We start from the raw sequence: 20,835 nt of genomic DNA on the forward strand, positions 1-20,835 counted from the left end.
AGGTGATCTTGGGCATACCAACCCCCTAACCCCCACCAACAGGAGGGTAAGGTGATCTTGGGCATACCAACCCCCTAACCCCCACCAACAGGAGGGCAAGGTGATCTTGGGCATACCAACCCCCTAACCCCGACCAACAGGAGGGTAAGGTGATCTTGGGCATACCAACCCCCTAACCCCCACCAACAGGAGGGTTATGTGATCTTGGGCATGCCAACCCCCAAACCCCCATCAACAGGAGGGTTATGTGATCTAGGGCATACCAATCCCCTAACCCCCACCAACGGAAGGGTAAGGTGATCTTGGGCATACCAACCCCCTAACCCCGACCAACAGGAGGGTAAGGTTATCTTGGGCATACTAACCCCCCAACCCCCACCAACAGGAGGGTAAAGGCATCTAACTCATCCAGACACACATACAAACTTGCACCTGCACACACGGAGGTGGACACTGCCAGGTCTCCATTGCATCTCTTGAAACCCAACCATGTTTAAACTGTGGAGGCAGCAGCCAACGACACACACACACACACACACACACACACACACACACACACACACACACACACACACACACACACACACACACACACACACACACACACACACACGTACACATACACATACACACACACACACAGAGTTATATTCCATAAGCAGCCAATGGCGGATGTTTGCATCATTGCTGGGAGTGTATGGTTGGTGTATGTTTAGATGTGCCGCTGATGTTAAGATGTGCCGACTGTGCCCCTGATGCAGTGCCCCCTGTTTATACTAGCCTGGTTCTTATTTTGCCGACATCTGAAGGATGACAGGCTGAATCAACCCACCTGATGTTATTTAACAGCACGACTAGGGCACAAACATATTACAGCAACCATATTACAACATACAATAGCCATATTACAACATACAGCAACCATATTACAACATGCAGCAACCATATTGCAACATGCAGCAACCATATTACAACATACAGCAGCCATATTACAACATGCAGCAACCATATTGCAACATGCAGCAACCATATTACAACATACAACAACCATAATTCAACACACAGTAACTGTATTACAACATACAATAACAATATCACAACATACAGCAACCATATTACAACATACAACAACCATATTACAATATACAGTAACCGTATTGCAACATACAATAACAATATCACAACATACAGCAACCATATTACAACATACAACAACCATATTACAACATGCAACAACCATATTGCAACATGCAACAACCATATTGCAACATGCAACAACCATATTGCAACATGCAACAACCATATTGCAACATGCAACAACCATATTGCAACATGCAGCAACCATATCACAACATGCAACAACCATATTACAACATGCAACAAACATATTACAACATGCAGCAGCCATATTACAACATGCAGCAACCCTATTACAACATGCAGCAACCATATTACAACATGCAACAACCCTATTACAACATGCAACAACCCTATTACAACATGCAGCAACCATATTACAACATGCAACAACCCTATTACAACATGCAGCAACCATATTACAACATGCAGCAGCCCTATTACAACATGCCGCAACCATATTACAACATGCAGCAACCATATTACAACATGCAACAACCCTATTACAACATGCAGCAACCATATTACAACATGCAGCAACCATATTACAACATGCAGCAACCCTATTACAACATGCAGCAACCATATTACAACATGCAGCAACCATATTACAACATGCAGCAACCATATTACAACATGCAACAACCCTATTACAACATGCAGCAACCATATTACAACATGCAACAACCCTATTACAACATGCAGCAACCATATTACAACATGCAGCAACCCTATTACAACATGCAGCAACCATATTACAACATGCAGCAACCATATTACAACATGCAACAACCCTATTACAACATGCAGCAACCCTATTACAACATGCAGCAACCATATTACAACATGCAACAACCCTATTACAACATGCAACAACCCTATTACAACATGCAGCAACCATATTACAACATGCAACAACCCTATTACAACATGCAGCAACCATATTACAACATGCAGCAACCCTATTACAACATGCAGCAACCATATTACAACATGCAGCAACCATATTACAACATGCAACAACCCTATTACAACATGCAGCAACCATATTACAACATGCAGCAACCATATTACAACATGCAGCAACCATATTACAACATGCAGCAACCATATTACAACATGCAACAACCCTATTACAACATGCAGCAACCATATTACAACATGCAGCAACACTATTACAACATGCAGCAACCATATTACAACATCCAGCAACTATATTAGGCTCAATAATAAACCAATGAATGTACATGACGTCAGTGTGATGTCATAGTCGGTGTACTACTTTAGTTTAATTTAATATTCCTGGCTGAAAACCCTCTGACTGATACTGGGAAAGGCGGATCGGGGTTGTTGGAGCGGTGCGAGCGGGAGAGAGCTGCGGAATGGAGTTGGCAGGATGGAGCTCTGGGCAAGCGAGCAATCCAGACACCATACCAGGCCCATTCCAATATGGAGGGCAGGTCGATTAATTATCAACTCATACACCAAATCTTTCTCTCTTCAAACATCCACTCTGGATGCACAATAAGCTCAACAAGGAAAAGCCCAAGACAAAGTTACCAACCGTTCTTTTTAGAGGGACCCTCCAGATACGCACCTCTTTCCATTTTCTTTCTTGCACCACACCTGGTTGCACCACACCTGCACCTCCTCCCCACCCATCCCAACGAAGTAGTCCTCCTCTTTACCCCTCACCTTAACGACTGCTCTATCTTTGTTTTCTTCATCTCCTCTTCCTCGTGATGAGTCTGATTGGCGCCCTTGTAATGTGAAAAAGTACAGTATTGTGGCGGACACAAAAGCCCACTGGCGTGGTGACATCATTCCACGCACCAAGTGGGCGGTGGCCACGCCCGAGGGGTAGGCGTGGCCTCATGATATACCCCGGGCGACCAGCCCGGAGGAGCACAGTGTTACAGTGTAGTCTTACAATAAAGACGTTTATATGTTACCGCTTGTCCGCTTCCTCCTTGCTCACAAGCAGCGCGCGTAACGCCGCGCTTTACTGGTGACCCTCGACGTTGGATCTGCCGGAGCGATCCTTCCACACGCGACGCCATCGCCATGGCCGCCTTCGTCAAACTTCCGGAATTTTGGGAGGCTCAGGCCGAAGTCTGGTTCGTCCAGGCCGAAGCCCAATTTCAGCTTCGGCACCTCACCGGCGATGACACGTGCTACTGCCACGTCGTCGCCTCCCTCGGGCCCGGCACGGCCGCTCGAGTTGTGTCCGTCCTTCGCCACCCACCGGACGGCCACAAGTACGAGGCACTCAAGCGGCTACTCCTAGCCACGTTCAGCCTCACGGACGACGCACGGGCCGACCGCCTCCTGGATCTCCCCGAGCTCGGTGAGACGCGCCCGTCGGTCCGAATGGACCATATGCTGTCACTGTTAGGCGACGAAGCCCCCGGTTCGCTATTCCGGGCGCTTTTCCGTCGCCAACTTCCAGCGCAGGTTCGCCTCGCGTTGGCCGGGACCGGGCTAACGGAACCCCGAGCATTGGCGGCCGAGGCGGACAAGTACTTCGCCGCTTCGGACACGCGGGCGAGCGTTGGCGTGGCCGTCACGGCCTTCGACGCTGCTGTTCCACAGCATCATCTTCTACAGCACGCTGAGTTTCAGCAGCATGCTGATACGCACCTCGTGAACGCCGCCACGCCCCGCCCACCGCCGCGGCGAAAACCGCCACCGCGGGGAAACCCGTCGACTCCACCGGCCTGGCGGAGCCAGCCGCGCTCCTCCAGCTCCACCACCTGGTGCTGGTTCCACGCCAAGTTCGGCCACGAAGCTCGGCGGTGTCATCCGCCGTGCTCCTTCAACGGGTCGGGAAACGCCCGGGCCGGCGCTCAATTGTGGCGATGAGCGCCGGCCGTTCGAGCAGCCTGCTGTTCATAACGGACACCTTCTCCGGGCGCTGTTACCTGTGCGACACGGGAGCACAGGTGAGTGTCATTCCCGCCGGCACGTCAGACAAGCACGCCGCGGGTGGGGGCCCCGCGCTGCTTGCCGCGAACGGGACGCCCATCCGTACGTACGGAAAACGCTGCCTCTCTCTGCGGTTTGGAGGGCAGGTTTTCCGATGGACGTTCGTCACCGCCGACGTGCCCATGGCACTGCTTGGCGCGGACTTCCTGTGCGCTAATGGGCTCCTGGTCGACATCAAGCGCAGACGGCTTGTCCAGGCCGAGACGTTCAGCTCGCTCGCATGTGCGTTGCCCAGCTCAACGAGCGGCTTGCCAAGCGGCTTGCCGAACGATTCGGTTCCGGCCACGTTGGTCTGTACGCTTCCGGCAGCGGACGCATTCACCCGCCTCCTCGCCGGCTTCCCGGCCCTCACGCGGCCCACCTTCTTGGCGGGGGCCGTCAAGCACGGGGTGGCCCATCACATCCCCACCGTCGGGCCACCGGTCTACGCCCGGGCACGCCGCCTCGAGCCGACGAAGCTGGCGGTGGCAAAAGCGGAGTTCGCTACCCTGGAGCGACTCGGCATCGTTCGGCGCTCAGAGAGCGCTTGGGCGTCGCCGCTGCACATCGTGCCGAAGCCCGGCGGGGGATGGCGACCGTGCGGGGACTATCGCCGTCTCAATGACGCCACGACTCCCGACCGCTACCCCGTCCCCCACATTCAGGACTTTTCCGCCCGTTTGGCGGGCAGGTCCTTCTTCTCGAAGGTGGACCTCATACGCGGCTACCATCAGGTCCCCGTCAGGCCGGAGGACGTCCCGAAGACGGCGGTCATCACGCCATTCGGACTCTTCGAGTTCCTGCGCATGCCCTTCGGTCTGAAGAATGCGGCTCAGGCGTTCCAGCGACTGATGGACAGCGTCCTGCGCGACTTGGATTTTGTCTACGTCTACCTGGACGATATCCTCATCGCCAGCGCGTCCCGCGAAGAGCACCTACGCCACCTCCGCACGCTCTTCGAACGCCTGGGCCAGCATGGCCTGATTGTGAACCCCGCAAAGTGCCGGTTCGGCGCCGCCACAATCGATTTTCTGGGGCACCGTGTCACCAGGCACGGAGCCGTCCCCCTGCCGGCCAAGGTGGAGGCGGTGAAGGGGTTTCCGCCCCCCCCGCACGATCAGAGGGCTGCAGGAGTTCCTGGGCATGGTGAACTTTTACCATCGGTTCCTGCCCCGTATCGCCCAGCTCCTGCGCCCCCTGCACGAAGCTCTCCGAGGTAAGCCGGGCAAAGGCGACGTTACCTGGACCGAGCAGATGGACACGGCGTTCACGGGCGCGAAGCTCGCCTTGGCTAACGCCACCATGCTCGCGCACCCGGCGCCCGATGCACCGATCGCCCTCACCACCGATGCCTCGGACTACGCGGTGGGCGCGGTGCACGAGCAATGGGTGCGTGGAGCTTGGCAACCGCTGGCGTTCTTTAGCCGGCAGCTTCGCCCGCCCGAACGCCGTTACAGTACCTTCGACCGCGAGTTGCTCGGACTTCACTTGGCGGTCAGGCACTTCCGCCATCTGCTCGAGGGCCGGGCGTTCACTGCCTTCGTCGACCACAAGCCGCTGATCTTCGCGATGGGCAAGGTCACCGAGCCGTGGTCGGCCCGGCAGCAGCGTCACCTCTCGGCCGTGTCCGAGTACACGACGGACATCCAGCACGTCGCGGGGAAGGACAACCCGGTGGCGGATTGCCTTTCCCGGGCCGTCGCCCACGCAGTCCACCTCGGCATCGACTATGCCCGGATGGCAGCGGACCAGGCCGCTGACCCCGACGTCCAGGCCTTGCGGACCGCCGTCACGGGCCTCCGCGTCACCGAGGTGCCGTTCGACGGCGCGGGCGCGGCCCTCTTGTGCGACGTCTCCCTCGGGCGTCCTCGCCCCATTGTGCCCGTGGGCTGGCAGCGCCAGGTGTTTGACGCCATCCACGGCCTGTCCCACCCGGGCGCGAGGGCCTCCCAAAGGCTGATCGCCGACAAGTTCGTCTGGCATGGCCTCCGGAAGGCCGTCCGCGGCTGGGCCAGGACATGCCTCGCGTGCCAGCGCGCCAAGGTGCACCGGCACACCCAGGCCCCGTTGGCCCCGTTCACGGTGCCGGAACGCCGGTTTGACCACGTCCACGTGGACCTGGTGGGACCTCTGCCCCCCTCGCGGGGTTTCACCCACGTCCTCACCATGGTGGACCGCACCACCCGGTGGCCGGAGGCCGTGCCCTTGGCGTCGACAACGGCGGCCGATGTCGCGCAGGCTTTCATCGCCACCTGGGTCGCCCGCTTCGGCGCCCCCTCAGACATCTCATCCGACCGCGGCCCCCAGTTCACCTCGGAGCTCTGGGGGGCGGTTGCGCAGGGGCTCGGGGTCCGGCTGCACCGAACCACGGCCTACCACCCCCAGGCTAACGGCCTGTGTGAGCGATTTCACCGCTCATTGAAGGCCGCGCTCCGGGCCACCCTCCGCGACGGCGGCTGGGTCGACAGGCTCCCCTGGGTCCTGCTGGGCCTCCGGACGGCGCCCAAGGAGGACCTGCGCGCATCCGCGGCGGAGTTGGTTTTCGGGCAACCGCTGCGGGTGCCGGGCGAGTTCCTCCCCGACTCCACGGCACCATGGTCCGCGGCACAGCAGCGCTCCGCTCTGCAAGAGACCGCCCAGAGGTTCGCCCCGGTGCCAACGGCATGCCACGGGCACCCACCGACGCACGTCGCCCCGGAGCTTCGCACGGCGGAGTACGTCTTCGTCCGCCACGATGCCCATCGGACACCACTGCGGCCCCCGTACGACGGGCCTTTCCGCGTGCTGGAGACCGGGGCGAAGCACTTCACCCTGGACATCGGCGGTACTCCTGACCGCGTTTCGGTAGACCGCCTCAAGCCGGCCCACCTCGATGTGGACCATCCACCGCCAGTGGCCCGACCCCTACGTCGGGGCCGCCCTCCTGCGGGCGGACCCCCGGCACCGCCCAGCCCCGCCGCCACGCCGCCCCCCGGTCCTGCACCCATCCCAGGAGCAGCCAGGGGCATCCCACCTGGCATCCCTGCACCCCGGACGCCGCCGATCGCCAGGGGGCGCTTCGGCCGGGTCATTCGTCTGCCCCGCAAACTGGCCCTCCAGGTGCGCGGGAATTCTGGGGGGGCGCGTGTGGCGGACACAAAAGCCCACTGGCGTGGTGACATCATTCCACGCACTAAGTGGGCGGTGGCCACGCCCGAGGGGTAGGCGTGGCCTCATGATATACCCCGGGCGACCAGCCCGGAGGAGCACAGTGTTACAGTGTAGTCTTACAATAAAGACGTTTATATGTTACCGCTTGTCCGCTTCCTCCTTGCTCACAAGCAGCGCGCGTAACGCCGCGCTTTAGTATAAACTATGTCGATCAGGATAACTCTGCTCTTTGTCCCTGTGCTTTGTCCATTTTTATGCCTCCGCCGACACTATGTTTTCAGGTTGTCCGTCTGGTTGTCCGTCCATCTGTCCGTGATAGGTTTATATTACCGCGATAACTTGAGAACGGCTGAAGGGGTAACGGTCAAAGTTGGTGCAGGTATGTATAATAAGGTAAAGATGAACTGATTAGATTTTGGGGTAACGAGGTCAAAGGCCAGAGGTCATGTGAGGTAAAATTATGTTACCGCGATAACTTGTGAACCAGTGATGGGATTCTGACCAAAGTTGGTACAAGTATGTGTTATGATGCAAAGATTAACTTATTTGATTTTGGGGGTCAAAAGGTCAAAGTCTGTAATAGGTTTATCACTTGAGAACTGCTGAAGGGATCTAATTCAAACTTGGTACAGGTATGTATAATGATGTAAAGATCAACTGACTATATTTTGGGGTCAAGAGTTGAAAGGTCAAATGTCAGATGTCCGGTCAGGTAAGAATTATACTACCAGGCTAACTTGTCAACCACTCATGGGATTTTCACCAAACTTCATATCATTATAGTACGATGCAAAGATAAACTGATTTGATTTTGTGGTCAAGAGGTCAAAGGTCAGAGGTCATGTCAGGTAAAATGTGATAACTTGAGAATAGCTGAAGGGATTTAAATTCAAACTTGGTACATGTATCTATAATGATGTAGTGATGTGGGTGGAGGCATATCGGTCGACGTCGTGATGTGGAAGAGTGTCTTTCTAGTTAATCCCTTGTGCATTATTGATCCCTTGTCCATTTTGATTCTGCTTGTACCATTGAATTGCTTTTGTTGCTTATATCCTCCCCCTTGCCCCCTCATCCTTATAAATAAACTGCCTCGTTGTTGATTGTTCTCGCGATCTGTCTGTGCCTGTCCTTTCTTCTATTGGTCGAGCGCAGTCCACCTGTGGTGTTAGCCTGGGAGGTTTTCTACCACAACGAATTAATTGGCTCCAGTCCATGTCCGATGTGCACTGGAAGATTTTGCAAAGCTGCATCTCATTAAGATTTAAAAGATAAGAGCAGTGCATATCGAGGGTGCGAGACCCGGTTGGAAATGGGTTGGAAAATGACGTGACCCAAATGTAAACAATAATTGGACTGGGGACCCTTGGGAACCTGGTAGATTGATTGGCACTGCTCAAGTCATGGATTTATCCATGCCTTCTTGACTCAGGTCCGGGGGGAACCGAATCTTCCCCTATTAGCAAGCCCCGGAACCTGTGGCTGCAACAATATATATGTATATACTTGCTCTTTAATTGCCTTACGATTTTCTAATTATCAATCTCCATTTGCAGGTTTCAATTCAACCCTGTTTCACGCTCTTCTCTCACCCCAAGGAAATGGCCTCTTCTTCTTCTTCTTCTTCCCCTGATGTGGGAGTTATTTTGAATGAACTCACATGCCCAGTGTGCTTTGAACTCTACAAGGAGCCCATTGCTTTGCCATGCGGCCATTCGTTTTGTCGTGTGTGCCTGGAGAAATCCTGGGAGAACAGGGAAGAGGATGCAGGTTTTGATTGTCCAAATTGCCGTGAGGTTTTTCCACAAAAACCAAAGCTCATGAAGAATGTGATCATTGCCAACTTGGTAGAAAATATGAAGTTGAAAAAGGGAAAGGTTGGGTTGGGGGTTGAGGTTGAAGATGCAGAACATGGTGATGTGAATGTTAAGGAAGGAATGAAATCAGGGGGCAGTGAGAGTTTCTGTGAGCTTTGTAATGGAGAGGCAGCCAAGAGGTGTGTACCTTGTGAGATCCTCTGCTGTGAGAAACACCTGAAGCCTCATCAACAGAGAGGGCACAAACTTGTGGGTCCGGGAGTGAAGATTGAGGAACTAAGATGCATTGGGCATGGAAAACCAATCCTACTCTATTGTAAGAACGATGGGAGCTTGATGTGCGTCACGTGCATGGGTGAAGAACATCAGGACCACAAAGTTGTTGGTGTGGAGATTGCTCATGCTGAACTGAAGGTGAGTAAATCAGTGAAAATGGTTATTGTATGTATTATATCCATATTATTTTTGGTTATTTAGCTGAAATGCAGTGCATTCAGAAAGTATTCAGACCCCTTCACTTTTTTCACATTTTGTTATGTTGCAGCCTTATGCTGAAATCGTTTAAATTTATTTTTTCCTTCATCAATCTACACTCAATACCCCATAATGACAAATACACAACAACAACAACAACAACAACATGCATTTTAAGGCCATTTTCCCTGCTAGAGCGGGGGTTAGCCAAAAAACAAAATATGACAAAATGACAAGGAGAAAACAGGATTTTAGAAAGTTTTGCAAATTTATTAAAAAGAAAAAACTGAAATATCACATTGACAGAAGTATTCATACCCTTTGCTATGAAACTTGAAATTTAGCTCAGGTGCCTCCCATTTCTCTTGATCATCTTTGAGATGTTTCTACACCTTGATTGGAGTCCACCTGTAGTAAATTCAATTGATTGGACATGATTTGGAGAGGCACACACCTGTCTATATAAGATTATAAGGTCTCACAGCTGACAATGCATATCAGAGCAAACACCAAGCCATGAGGTCGAAGGAACTGCCTGCAGAGCTCAGACAGGATTGTGGCGAGGCACAGATCTGGGGAAGCCGTCAAAAAAAATTCTGCTTTATTGAAGGTTCCCAAGAGCACAGTGGCCTCTTTGATTCTTAAATGGAAGAAGTTTGGAACAACCAGGACTCTTCCTAGAGCTGGCCGCCCGGCCAAACTGAGCAATCGTGGGAGAAGGGCCTTGATAAGAGAGGTGACCAAGAACCCGATTGTCATTCTGGCTGAGCTCCAGAGATCCTGTGTGGAGATGGGAGAAACTTCCGGAAGGACAACCATGACGTCATAGGTCACATGGTTTGGCGGCAATGATTTTTTGAAGAATAAAACTGTAAAAAGCTACTCCTCCAGAATGGCTCAACAGATCGAACGGAAACTTCAAACATATGTTCCCCGTGCCTTGTGTATACGCTGCTGCCCTTGAATAATTCATACGTCACATGGTTTGGTGGCCATATTGGATTGAACAAAAATCTTTTAAAAGTTCTACCTCTTGAACCGCTTCATTGATCGATGTGAAACTTCAAAATAATGACGTAGTCGCAAAGCAGAACACGTGTTTAAAATTTCAATATGATTGGTCTTACGGTCTGACAGCCAGAAGTTATTGTTTGAAGAAGAAGAAGCACCACTTTGTTATCTTCTCCAGCCATGTGAGCTTTCAATATATCTGTTAATTATGTTCTGTTTGAAGTCAGTGGCATCCTGTCTATTAATTATGTAATATCGGAATGTACCTTTCGACACTTTGGACTGCTGAGACCCATTGGACCTTTGAAGAACCTTTAAGACCCCATCAAGACCATCAAGACCCTTAAATACCATGAAGAAACAGAGGACCCCAAGGACCCCAAAAGACCCCGAGGAACGGAAAAGACCCAAAATACCATGAAGACTCCGAAGATCCAAAAGACCCCAATGACCCAAAAAGACCCCAAGGACCCAAAAGAGCCTGATGACCCAAAAGACTCCATGGATGCGAAAGACCCTGGGAACTCCAATGACCCTGAGGACAGCCTCATTAAAAAATATATATTTAAAATACAACACTGAATTCAGTTTTATAAAGAGGATGTCATGTGTCACGCATGTCTGATGAAAGTGTGGTTGTACAAAATAATGAAAGAATGTACAAAAACACCCCACAAAATACACCTCACAAACACATCTTGGCGAGGGTCTGCGATCTCTGATTGCTCTTTCTTGTTTTAATGTCGCCTTTTTCAACTTCCATATGTGGAGTGGGGCATGGGGATATAACCGTCAGTCCCCCACGGGGCTAGATTTATATGACGAAGGCTCGTGTGGAGGTCTGAATATTTTTAACTTTCCGATTGATCATTATCCATTTATGTACAGCTTGTTACGTCATCGTAGTGGAATATTCCTCATAAGCGTGAGATTTCTGGGAATGAGTTTATCATCAGAATTATTTATCATGTGCTGTTGTTGATCATTCACCTGTACAAGGCGTGACGGGAAATGAATAAGTTTTTTTCAGGTGACCATCTGATAAAAGGTGAAATTGTTTGTTTGTTGATGTGACAAGGGTTCAGAGTTCACCAAAATAAGTTTATTTTGGAATAAGGAAGAATGTTTACGGCCTGAGCTACTTACAATCCTCGGACTTAAAGACGAATGAAGGTTAAACAAAGATTCATCATCACAGAATTTTCATTTAAAATGAGTGTTTAAATAAATCAGAGAGATGTCGGTAAGTTGTTTCCTGCACCCCAACTATACAACTTACTGAACTAACTATCTTTGGAATATTTCAAATCGGTACAAATCAACTTTTCCTGATCGCCAGCTCCCTGAACGGATCTCTGATTAACGCTCTGACTTGCAGAGGGCACTGAATCAGTGACACACCTGCACCCCCAGCAAATGGTATAACCTGCAGAAATGTGCTCCATATAAAAGAAGAAGAAGAAGAAGAAGAATTCATTTTGAATAACCTTATGCACTTATACCTTTCAAGGTCTTTCCCCTATATTACAAGACCCTGTGTATCACATCTTGGACCAACCACTAAGGTATTCAAACCCAGGTAACAGGTGATCCATCTATCATCCAGACCTCAATTGAGGGGATCTTCATCTTCTTCCCAATCTGAAAAATCCCTTGGATTAAATTCGTATTTTTATATCAAATCAGCATACAATATAAAAATCCCATTCAAACCACATCCTGAAAACTGTTCAATCCCAGAGAAAACTTTCCAAATGGTTCGATATTTGTAATTGGACATTTTAGGTTTTCAAACGTTTTCCAGCAATTTAAATTACAAAATATATCGATCTTTACCTTCACACCAACATGTCACGATGACGTAATGTCAGTGCAGCTACCCCTGATATAATTATATAATTATTTAAATGTAGAGTGATGTAATCATGACGGCTTCAGTGCTTCACCAAACATCGACCTTCAAGACAGCTGAGACTGTTTTAGTGGTTAATGTCGTCCTGGGACTTTTTCTCGTTCAGCTCCGGAGTTAAAGAGAAGAGAATATTTATAAATTTTAATAAAACTCCCATCACATTGACTGTGCTTCTTCTCACAAATGTATACTCCATATATATAATTATAACCCCATCATATCGCATACCAATCCTCTTGGCAAATGGAAATGCAAGAACACATTTTCAATCCTTCAGGTTAAGGGGTTCAGGGTGGGGCGAAGACCCCAATTCTTACTATGTAAATGTGTATCGTATAGCACCACCCGGTGTTAGCCCGTATTACAAATCATCTTGTATCTTCTAAATTCCTTCCACACAAGGTACGGTTACCTCTGCTAGTATTCATCTAATTTTGTGCAGGATGTTCCTTTTTAATCCACCATCGGTTCACGATTCTTCATTGTGTTGTTTCTTTATTCTGTGCAGGATGTTTTGGCTGCAAAGTATCCTCATGTGTCACAGTCAATGCAGAGCGTTGCATCCAAACTACGGCAGGTTCAGGAAGAGGAAGCGCAAGCAGAGGTGGGAATCATCAAGAAATGGGTGTTCTTGGAAACTTGGAAAGGGTCATGTCCCCCACCTGGTACCCCATTAAAAAAGGAATGCACTCGAGGGAGGTGCTCACTCACACCTTTATTTCTCTTCGAATAAGTCATCCTTGTTTTGTGAAGGAATGTACGATGATAACTTTTTTAGAAGTGAACTAACGAACTCTGCAAAAAAAAAAAAAAAAAAAAATGCAGCAAGGGAACAATTAATTAGTCAACGAATTATATCAATAAACAAACAAACAATCCGACAATGGTATGTACATATGTATGTATGTTTGTGTATGTGTGTTTCAGAGTGAACGACTTGCCCTGTGTTCCTGTCATGTTTTGTCGTTTTCGGGGTACCATGGGCAGATAATGTGCAAAATAATTCCTCCATTCCCAGAAATCTCTCTCCTCCCCTCCCATCCTTCCCTTTCACCCGGCACCATGAGGATGAGGAGACAACACCTAATTAGGGTGTATGTTATTATTTATTTGTCTTTGTGGGCACCTTTGTAAATATAAACACTTCTGTCTTTAAAAAAACCAGGTCCTGTAATAATACCAAATGTGAATAATAAATAATAACCGAAAAAAAAAAATTCGTTGGATGTCTGTCTGTCTGTCTGTCTGTCTGTCCTATCTGTGTGTGTTGGTGTTTCTTTGCAAAGACAGCTGTGCCGACAACTACCAAATTTGGCACACAGCCAAAGTCCGACCTGTGGATTGTCCTCATTGTATTTTCATGCACCACCTTAGCCTTTAAAGACCTCCAAGGACCCTTTTTACATGCTTGAAAGATTAGATCCCAAAGACCCTGAAATACCCTTAAGAATACTTTTACTTTTGAGACCCTTTCAACACTTTTAGATTCCTTCACCCTTTCAACCTTTTATAACCTTTCGACTCCAAGAACCTGAAGACCTTTAAACTCCCTAAGTCACTTGGACTTCAACACCATTTGGACCCCGTACACCCTTCAGACAGATTAGACATATTGGACCCTTGACCATTTATAGCTTTCGACCACTTGGACCTTTTTAGGCCCTTTTTGCATGCTTGAGGGATTAGACCCTTTTGACCCTTTAGACACTAACTATGATTGGAATATACCCTTTAGACTATCTAGAATCTTTAAAGCACACACCACATAAACATCTGTTGACTTCTTGAAAAACACAGACGATACTTTTCCTGTAAGTAATGTGCAAACTCGACCCACCAGGAGTGAGGGTACTCTGCTATATCTAATATATAAAGAAAGTTTGTTTATTTGTTTGTTTATGGATTCGGACCTTGTAGGAATCAGTGCGACCAAACTTTATATGGCCTCTCATCCAGAGAAGGTCGAGGGCTATGTTTGGATAAAAAGTTGACCCCAGATAATTGACCTACAGGCGTCAATTGGGTCTTGTACTTATACACTGCCTGGGATTTTCTCCCTGGAGTGATCAATTAATTTGTATTGTGAAGATCGTATGTTGAAGTTGCAGTGAGTTGTTGTTGACAACACTAAATTTAATTATGAGAGTATTTCGTTGAATTTCTTCGTGCAACACCAGTTACTTTAGCTTGCACTAAAATAACAAACAACACCGATTCATTATTTATATATATATATATATATATATATATATATATATATATATATATATTGTTACAGACGCGGTTGTGGATGTTGGTTCACCGAGCGGTTTGGTATGACCGCGCCTGCACGTTTACCCGATTATGCTCGAACGTTGCCGAGTCGCGCTACGCTAAATCAATTGAGGAAAAGGACACAACGGCTGGGTTAAAATGACACGACACCAAGGGTTCAGTTCTCAAGACCTCCGGAGGAGGTTATATTAGGGCGGAAGGTCAGATTACAACTACAAGAGGGACAGCATAGAAAGGCAGGCACTTAGACACACTCTTATATTAACCCCGACAGACGACAGATAAACGGGACAAAAACTGACTCACACGGGGATTGATGGCAAGGAGGGGCAGGTCTTCGATGGCTCAAGGTGCACCTTGGCTCAGGGGCAAAATCGACCCGGTCCAGTCCAAAGATGCGGGAAGGTCACAGCGCTCGAAGGTCGCGACTTGTCTTCTTCAGTCGGGGGCGCATCTCACGTCACGTCCGGTAAGTCGCCGCGTATATCCGGCGGGGAGTGACACGCCCTCGGCTCGTTAGCTCCGCCCCAGATGGAATCGGCCCGTTGCTTCTCATTGGGTGCGTGCGGGGGGTTACCGGCTCCGCCCTTGACGAGGGGCTGACAGGGAGCCCCTTCGTGGTAACCCCGTCGGAGCGCATGGGTAATGGCGGCTAACCGAGCCGGAGTGAGGACGCACACTCCCCGCACGCCGCGCCGCGCCCCTCTGTTGTTGTAGTTGTTGTTGTAGTTGTTGTGGGGAAGATGGGAGGAGGTAAGGGGAGGTCCTAAACTCACTACTGGTGCCATACAATCACATTCTGGTGCAACGAAGAGTCAGAATTAATGGAAACGAGTCCTTAACTGACATAGACTAAGAATAACTAGCAAGATGTCCGAAAGTTGTCTACGTGAGATGCGGTGGACCTGGGCACGACATTTAATGGGGGAAAAAGGGGAAGGTCGGTTCTACAGAGTGTTATTTACAGGCAATGGGACTAGGGAATGGGGGATTGGGGATAGTTGGGGAGTATTGGGGAAATAGGGGAATATTTACAAGCGGATATGGAGGCCAAATGCCATATTCGCAACATTGCACCCTTCTCTACCCTCGGGGCGTCCCGACCCGATAAATTTTTACCTACTTTAGTGTGGCACGCAGATGTAGTTCCCTCTACTATTAACTCTACTCTGAGTGCGACAGTTTTACAGATATTCACAAATGAGTAAATATGTCCCCCTGCGACGTTGCACCCTTCTCCTCACAGAAACACACCCACAGGATAACCGAATCCGGAAAGAATTCACAAACTAAACATACAGCCGGTAGGGAGCATTATTTACAAGACTACGCTGATATTTACACTACGATCCAGGACCTGTTTTTGGAGGAACACATGCAGATGTTATGCACAGAGAGAGCACGCATGCCAGCATCGATACACCAACCCACGAGTGCTCTGTGGCCTACGGCCTTTAATAATGTGCAGAGCACCCCTTCCCAGCACCAAAAGCACCACCCCATCACACAGTCAGCACCATCCGGTGCACCAATAAAGTGTTTATAAATCACCGGTGGTGTCGCAGCCGGCCGATGTTCTGCCGCTGGTCTTGCCTTCGTGTGGTGCACTTGGTGTTCTTGCCTCTTTCAAAAAAATAAAGAAAGGCGCCAACCACGTCCATTTCTCTATTGTGGCCGTCAGGGGGCCAACTGTTAGTGGTTCACCTTGTATGGCATAGGTGCCACGTTGACCCATAGGTCCATCCATGGGTGGTGCTTGGCCGCAAAAGAACTGCGGTCCATTGTGGGTGGCCACCAACATTGCGGTCCATATGGTGTATCGATCCAGGCAGCAAGCAGCGAAAGTGCAGGCCCACAACTGCGTAGCCAGCACCTCTCTCTCCTCTCTCTCTACCCCAAAGCCAGATCCTCGGAGGTGGGAGACAAAAGAAGAAAACAAGTGAGTAAGGTGGCAAGGGCGCAAAAGTGCACGCAATGCAAGGTAATGCACACTGGGGGCACATGGGAACCAGGTGAGACAGGTACGTTCCTACCGTACGCCCCCCCCCCCCCACCAGGTAACCTACCTGGCCCCTCCCTTACCCCTTACTGTATCCACAAAACACAACACTACCCATAAACATCTACTTTACAAATCAACAAACATCCCTACTGTCTTCCCCGTTCCTCCCATATACCAAATTCGTCTTCTCTCCCTCCTAACCAATCAAATTTGCCATTTTCAACTCTCATCAAAATTTGCCATCTCCAACTCAACATCATAATTTGCTATCACCAATTCATCATCAGTCCCTCCTAGGGAGGGAGAGATGGAATCACCCCAATGTCTCATCCACGTCGTGATGCGTCTCACAAATCCTCACAGCAATTCTCATTTCCTGCACCAAAACAAAGAAAACGCAGGTGTGGAGTCATCTTCATCACCACAGGTAAGTGGCTGCGTATGGTGCGACAGGTTCATCAATCCTAACTATTTCCTAAATGAGTTTAACAACTTTACACTACCCGGGGTCTTTCTCCGGCCAAACCATTGGCCCTCTTACACTATGGGTTCTAAAAACCAATTCCCATTGGCCAAACTGTGGTGCTTTTCAATTTGGGGTCTCACTCCCCCGATTCATCTCCCGGTGCCCTCGCACAATTTCTGGGCCGTGACGTGTAGCTCTCCCAACAGGTCTACCCACCTGCACACCTCCACCACTGCAGTTGCCTCCGAGCTTACCTGCTCCTTACCCTAACCTAACTACCTGGGGAAGGCCCTCTGGCGCTCTCCCCACTCGGTGCCCTCTCTGGCACTGGGCTGCCCGATCCACACCCGGGATCCTCAGGCACCCACTCACAACTACCGGCTCCCAGAGCCCACCTGCGGCCTCACCTGGCCGACATCCTCACAGTGGTGGAGTGCCCAACCAACTACACACACTAACAGGCTACACGCCCAGCCATTTCCACAACACTAATGCACCCATCCACGATAACATTCTGCAACCGCACCACAAATGCCAATATCCAACCACAATTTACCTATACCCTCTACCTAACACTTACACTACCCGCCCCGGGTACTCGGGAAAGGGGTCCACTCTTCCCCCATCCACACCTTCGCACCATGCACACCACTCCGTACCACTTACTCCAACTCTCTCCACACACCTGTACCTGCACACCTGTGCTCTCACACCTGGTGCCACCTGCACCCTTCTCTCCCCAAGCGCATTCGCGCTGATCCACAACACTCACTACTCACACACTACTCCACACACCTGTCCAGTTGCACACCTGTGCAATCACACCTGTTCCATCCTCACACAGCATCATCTCATCTAACTACTCCCCTCTGAAACTTGCGCTTCCCAGTCGTCCCTTTAAACTATTGCGCTCCCTCGTCATTATCATCCATACTAATCTACCTGCGTCCCCACTACAGGTATCAGTCACTAACTAATCTTAACGTCACCTACTGTCATCTTCGCTAGATCCCTACACACGATATATCCTAACCCACCCGGGCTAGTTTTCACTGCCATCAACCCCATAATCTATAGCGCATTTGCCCCACTATATGGGAAGGGTGGCAGGGATGCCAGCCTTACCCACCGGGCCCATCGCTCACTACCAATTTTGCACATCAAATTTCAACAAATTAAAATTTGCCAATCCTACTCATCATCTGCCAATCACTACTGCCAATCCCTTGCCAATCATCAAATTTTGTTTTTCTCTAATTTTGGATCCAAAACACTAACCTCATCACCCAGTCTACTCACTAATGCCTCCCGGTGCGCCAATTCCTGTCCAAAGCCCGGCTTCGTAAAGCCAAGCCATGAATGCGGGTTGTTCTGTGCCAGCGGCTGGATGCGTCCGGCATTCGGTGCAGGGACGGGGGCTTACCCGGGCCGAGATCCCACGCACCATCTCGGCGTGGAGCCATCCAATGTCCCGATCTCGACCTGCCGGACTGCCTCAACAAAAAGTGGTCGCCACGACGACCCTTTCTATCGGGCTGCCCGCTCCGCCTAGTGGAGCACGGACGCGGCCGTTCAAAGCGAGGCCCAGCACGCACCGAGGGCCCGATTCGGCTAAAAGTCGCTCTAACCTCTAAACCGGTTACCGTCGATGCTTCACCTGGACGCTTACACCCCGCAGCCCGTTCCTTGCTCACACATCCAGCCGTTTCCATGCTCCTTGTACCGTTCCTTACACACCCAGGTACACCCATTCCACTCACAGCCTTGGTCACACACCTGACCACCGAACACTTTGGCACACATTCGTTGGTAGCACACCTCACCAACACACCTCTTCGCGCCCCCTCCTCTGTCACCTCCTCTGTGACAATCACAGGTGTGCTCTCATTCGCACACCCAACCACGTGCCTCACTAACAATTCCAGCGTGCATTCCCACTCACGCTCTACCATTCCAGGTGTGCTTCCTTTCTCACCTGTCACAACCAACTCACGCTCCGTGTCACTCTTACTACTCTCACCTCCATTCTTGACAGCGCACTCACCCTTTCTCTCGACAGCGCACTCTTTCCCCATGCACCTGTCCGTCACACACCTTTCTCGCGCACACTCTCCCGTCACACCCTCGGTAACACTTACCACACCGCGCTTCCATGTGCTCCCTCGCACACGCGCTATGACCGACTCACTCTCGCCAGCACCCTCACTCCTTGGCACGCACTTTTTCCTCACACACCCCAGAGTCGGACTTTCTCGCACACCTCCTCTTTCGCACACCAGACCTGTCGCACACTTCACCAACGGCCTCTCACGAACACCCGGGTCCATCTCGACCCCCAAGCTTATTAAATCCCCTGGCGCATCATACGCACGACCATATTGGTCACCACTTACACCGGGTCCTCTTTCTCTTCGCTTCTCCTCCATCACCTGCGAATCCCTCATCCGGTTAATGAGCACATCATCACGATCCAAACACAGACTTTGGACCAATTCTTTTACCTCCTCTTTTATCTCCTTCTTATCCTCTCTCCGTCGCTTCTTAATTTCGCTCACCCCTTCTTCCACTTCTTCTAATTTCTGCTTCACCTCTTTTATTCCCCGGTACGTCTCCTCAAGCTCGTCCTCCAAGGCTACCTTGACCGTTTCCATGTGCGTCCTCACCTGCCGGTCCTTCGTCTCCATTACCTCTATCACCTCGTCCAACCTCGTTGTCAGTCCCTCACGTACCATCTGACATTCCCTCTTCGTCGCTATCAAGTCGTCTTTTAGTTCTTTCTGTGTCGCTTTCAACCCTCCTAATACCGCAGTGTTCCTTTGAACCTGCTCCGTTAGTCCTTTTTGTCCCTCCGTCAGCTGTTCCACCTCCTGCATCAGGTCCTCTATGCCCCCTTGCAATTTTACAGTCCCCTTTTTCACCTCCTTCTCCATGCGCTCCTTACAGTGCCTCACCTCCTCGCGCACTCCTCCGACCTCCTCACTCACTCCTCTTCTGATCTCCTCTCCCATCACTTGCATCTCCTGCCCAGATGCCACCCTCATCTGCTCCATTTCCTCCCTGTGAGCATCCAGTTTGGTTTCTACCCCCATTCTGACCCCCTCTATCTGCTGCCCCATTTGGTTAACTTCCCTTTCCGCTTGGTCCCTCATGTCCCTCAATTTGCCTTCCATCCTGTTTTCTAACCCCTCTAACCCCTTTTGCATCCCTTCCATTTGATTCTCCTGGGCAGCCATTCTATTTTCTACCCCCGTTAACCCATTTCTCACCTCTTTTATCCCGTTGTCTAACCCCTCAAAATTATTGTCTAACTTCCCAAATTTCTTGTCTAACTCCTTAAAATTATTGTCTAACCCCTCAAAATTATTGTCTGACTTCCCAAATTTCTTGTCTAACTCCTTAAAATTATTGTCTAACCCCTCACCGGTACCCCTCGCTTCGTCCCTCATTACCCCCATTTGGCCCTCTAATCGCTCACCCTGAGCCCTCATTCCCACAATTTGGTCTCCCATTCGTTCCATAAGGGCCCTCATTTGCAACATAAAAAGGTTCGGATCCACCAGGGGTGCTGCCACGGTCGCGGGCGCGGTGACCAGCGAGGCGCCATTTTGCGCGTCTGCTACCCTCGCTG

At 50.2% G+C, this 20,835-nt stretch overlaps 1 protein-coding gene across 1 annotated transcript in view; it reads left to right on the forward strand.

The window, feature by feature from the left end:
- LOC137418070 (E3 ubiquitin/ISG15 ligase TRIM25) overlaps positions 1-20,835 on the forward strand; it is a 54,705-nt gene that overhangs the window by 8,677 nt on the left and 25,193 nt on the right. The window contains exons 2-3 of the mRNA XM_078770832.1: positions 8,808-9,482; positions 12,974-13,069. Coding sequence (XP_078626958.1) covers positions 8,853-9,482; positions 12,974-13,069 — 726 coding nt within the window. The 5' untranslated portion in view covers positions 8,808-8,852. The remainder of the gene's footprint in view (positions 1-8,807; positions 9,483-12,973; positions 13,070-20,835) is intronic.

The sequence above is a fragment of the Myxine glutinosa genome, chromosome 1 (genome assembly GCF_964187855.1).
Source record: "Myxine glutinosa chromosome 1, kmMyxGlut1.1, whole genome shotgun sequence".
Taxonomy (NCBI): Eukaryota; Metazoa; Chordata; class Myxini; order Myxiniformes; family Myxinidae; genus Myxine; species Myxine glutinosa.